We start from the raw sequence: 4,288 nt of genomic DNA on the forward strand, positions 1-4,288 counted from the left end.
GAGTCCTGGTGTGGCTCTGCAGGAAAATGCACTGGACTGCATTTTGAACCATAAGGTCAGCAGTTCAAACCCTCCAGCTGCTTCCCTGAAATTCTATACAGGGTGTGTATGGATTGGAACCGACTTACAGCACTTTACAACAGCAACAAATGTAATGGGTCAAACAGCGGCTGCCTTGGCTGGAGCAGACCATACAATTTCTTTTGTCTTATATGACCCATGGATTGGACATTGCCCACACCACCTTAGAGGCTAGAGAAGGACACTCTGTGGGTGGGTTCTGAGGGGAATTAAATGCCCAAATGTTTGATTCAGGGGTGGTGGTGGGGGGAACCTATGGCAGCAAGCATTCCAAATCCTCCAGAATTAGTACAGGTCTCTCCCATTCGCTTGGTTTCTCTGCTCTTTCCTGGAAGCTCTCTTGCTACTTCTACCATCCTTAAGTTCAGCCACTTGACTGTACTTTTAGTGGGATAATGAGACCCTGGGTGGAGTAAAAGGAAAAGTTTTCAGCTACTTTTGTTCACTCAGAGGTATCTAGGAAGAAAGACCTGGATCCACTTCCAAATATCAGCCATTGAAAACCTTATGGATCTATTATACTCTGTTACACCAGGGGTCACCTGGAGTCAGTTTGAACTAGACAGCAATGGACTGGCATATTTATTTTGATAACAGTTCTGCACTATGATCTTGCCGGTCACAACACTCACTTTTGGTTTCAGTATTTATACTATCAAGAGACAGCCCCAATGTGTGGGAGGCATGTAAGCACTGGAGTGGAAATGGGCTGTTGAAATATCAATTCTGTCACTTACTAGCTATGTAACTTTGGATAACTTACTTAGCATCTCTGCTCCTCAGTTCCTTCACTATAAAGCTGAAGGAATGGTACTTGAATGGGGGTTATAAAATTAGACTCAACATATGCAAAATTCCTGCAGTCCTTGATACAGAACAGGTATCCAATATATAGGAGTAGCTATTGGTGTGGCACTGTAGGATAAGCACTGAACCACAAGGTTGGTTTGAACCACAAGTGTGGCCGTTCCAACTCACTAGCTGTTCCTCAGAAACTCTATATAAAGTCACTCTGAGTGGGAACCAACTCAATGGCACTTAATAACAACAATAACAACAACATTCAGAAGAGTACATGTATCAAGGGATATCATTGTTGACACCAGATGGATCTTGGCTGAAAGCAGAGACACCAGGAAGAAGTTTACTTGTGCTTTATTGACTAGGCAAAGGCTTTCATCTGTGTGGATCATAACAAACTATGGATGACATTGTGAAGAATGAGTATTCCAGAACACTTAATGGTACTCATGAGGAATCAGTACATAGACCAAAAAGCAGCTGTTCAAAGAAAACTAGGGGATACTGAATGGTTGAAAATCAGGAAAGGTGCGTGCCAGGGTTGTATTCTTGCGTCATAACTACTCAATCTATATAATGAGCAAATAATCCAAGAAACTGGATTTTAGGAAGAAGAACATAGCATCAGGGTGAAAAAAAGACTCATTAACAGCATGGGATATGTACATGGTACAACCTTGCTTGCTGAAAGCAAAAATGACTTATGACTTACTGATGAAAATCAAAGACCTTCAGTATGGGTTGCACCTCAATGTTAAAAAAAATAAAAAATCTTCACAAAACACTGAACCAAAAGGTTGGTCTGAATCACGAGATAGGCAGTTCAAACTCACCAGCCACTCCTTGGAAACCCTATATAGGGTGGCTATGTGTTGGAACCAACTCAACGGCACTTAACAACAAGACCAATAAATAACATCATGATAAATGGAGAAAAGATTGAAATTATCAAAGACTTCTTTTTGCTTGGATTCACTATCAACACTCAGCAGTTAAGAAATCAAATGACATATTGTTTTAGGCAAATCTGCTGCACAAGACCTCTTTAAAGTGTTTAAGAGCAAAGATGTTAGCTTGAGGACTAAGGTGTGCCTGACACAAGCTATGGCATTTTCAATAACTTCATATGCATGTGATAGTTGGACTATGAATAAAGAAGAACACAGAAAAATGGATGCATTTCAGTCATGGTATTGGAGGAGAATATTTAAAGTACCATGGGCTGCTAGAAGAACACATAAATCTGTGCTGGGAGTACAGCTAGAATACTCCTTCAAAGCTAGGATGATGAGTCTTCATCTCTCATACTTCAGACATATTTTCAGGAGGGACCAGTCTCTGGAGAAGGGCATCATGTTTGATGAAGTGGAGGAGCAACAAAAAAAGAGGAAATCTCCCAACGAGATAGGTTGGTGGCTGTGTATGAGGCGTACTGGCTGGTAGTCAAACTCAGGTCTCCTGTATGTGAGGAGTATTGTCCCATTCTTATATTTAGTCAAATCTCAGTTTTATTCTAAAGGTCTGACTGGAACTCTAACCAAACTTTTCCTTCTTGAGCAAGCTTCCCAGCTGGAGCAGAAAGCTCACTGTTTTGAGTTTTGAGCCTTGGCTGCCAATCCCACAGGTGTCCAGGAAGATAGTTGGCTTCCTCTAAATACTGAATAATAACCATGGTGATAATGACCATCATAGTGTGAGGAAAATAGCAGATTATTTTTGAGTTGGCTTTATATTTACCCCAAATGGGTGTAATCACCTGCTTCTCAAGGTGCTGCTTAAGCTATCATTTTTCCAAACAGCTGTGATCCAACTGCAGAAATATAAATTCTGCAGGATTTCAAGAGAATACAAAGCACCTGTTTCCTTCAGTTCTTTGGGGGTGTGAATCTCTTTCTGTCCATGTGGGGGCGCAAATGAGGGAATGAGTAGCCACGCCTCAGCCATGGCTTCCTTGCCAGGGTTCTCGTCAATACCTGTTGACATTTTCTTGAGTAATCATTCCAGGTGCCTTGTATATATTTCTTCATATCACCAGATGGATTATGGGTCTGTATTGATTTTGTGGTTTCATGTGTGAAAGATTTAATCTCAATCCTCTGTTGTTCATTTTCCTTAACCTTTTAATAACATGATAGGGAGGCAACCCATCAGAATAGAAATTGTTTCTGAGGCATGTTGTCATAAATATGTGCCACCGATGACTTTATTTTATGGAAGCGGCCATATTTTTTGAAATAATAATAATGATAAAATTTGGAGGGCAAATTGCAGTTTACAAAGCACTTTCTCATACCAACTCATTTAATTCTGACAGAAATCCAGATAGGTAGGAGTTATTTTATTTATTTTGATTTATTTATTCTCCAAGTTTTTCCACAACATGAATTTTTATTATTATCTGCTCTGTCACAGATGAGGAACCTGCAATACCCAAGGTCATACAGTTTTTAAAAATAGGAGTTGTAGTCTCAAAGATCTGTGCTTGAACCCTGATGCTGCCAGGTTTTCACTGCCTAACCTTGATCAAGATTGCTAAACTCCGTGACGTTCATTTGTTCATTTACAGAGTGGGGCTGATGATACGTTTCAGGGATTGTGCGTAGTGAGTTAAAGCTGATGTGGGGAAACCATCTGCATAGATCCATAAAAGTTAGCTATGATGATTAAAGCAATAATAATATTAATAAGAATTATTTAATGAAAGTAGGACAAAGGCATAGTTTATTGCCCTTGGTCAAACCTCATTCCTAGAAGTTCTCATTGTACTTGGCAATACAGTTAAGATGGGAACAATTTTTTTCCCTCAGATCAAAAGTCCTTTTTTTTCTTAAAACAAAAACCAGAAAATGCAGTATCTTCTGCATCAAATCCTCAGTTACCATTGACAAATCTTAAATTTTATGACTTGTGAAACTTGGTACATATAGTTTCTTGTGTCCAGCTGGATTGTCCACTTGAACCTGCATTCTTCATCTGGAGAACAAAGATCATCTTTTCAAGATCCATCTCAAATGTCACCTCCTTTGAGTTATCTTCTCTGACACTCCTGAGAAAAGAAACCGCTTCCTCTTTTGGTCCCATAGCATTATCTCTAGGAAAATATTTGTGACTGTATTGTAATGACTTTATTATAATTATTGTATTGCAATTGTTCTAACTGTACTGCAATATCTTCGCAATCTGCCTCTCTCCATGTGTTCACTGGTTTGAGGAGAGGGCCTTGTCTTGATTTTTCTTGATATCACCAGCATTTATAGGGATGCCTTTCTGTTATGATATTGCATGTTGGTAAGAATACTAACATCCCTGTCAAAACAGCCCTTATTTGGCTGATCCACTTATTCATAGACCCAGAATGCCTTATAACATGGAACAGGTTATTAAGTTTGTCATCCAACCTCTTCAT

General features: G+C 39.5%; 1 protein-coding gene across 1 annotated transcript in view; it reads right to left on the reverse strand.

Moving 5' to 3' along the window:
* The window catches only part of C8B (complement component 8, beta polypeptide), a 122,893-nt gene extending 120,028 nt beyond the window's left edge, over positions 1–2,865 (reverse strand). The window contains exon 1 of the mRNA XM_006839877.1: positions 2,639–2,865. Coding sequence (XP_006839940.1) covers positions 2,639–2,865 — 227 coding nt within the window. The remainder of the gene's footprint in view (positions 1–2,638) is intronic.
* Between the last annotated feature and the right edge of the window lie 1,423 nt (positions 2,866–4,288).

Source organism: Chrysochloris asiatica, unplaced genomic scaffold (genome assembly GCF_000296735.1).
Source record: "Chrysochloris asiatica unplaced genomic scaffold, ChrAsi1.0 scaffold00026, whole genome shotgun sequence".
Taxonomy (NCBI): Eukaryota; Metazoa; Chordata; class Mammalia; order Afrosoricida; family Chrysochloridae; genus Chrysochloris; species Chrysochloris asiatica.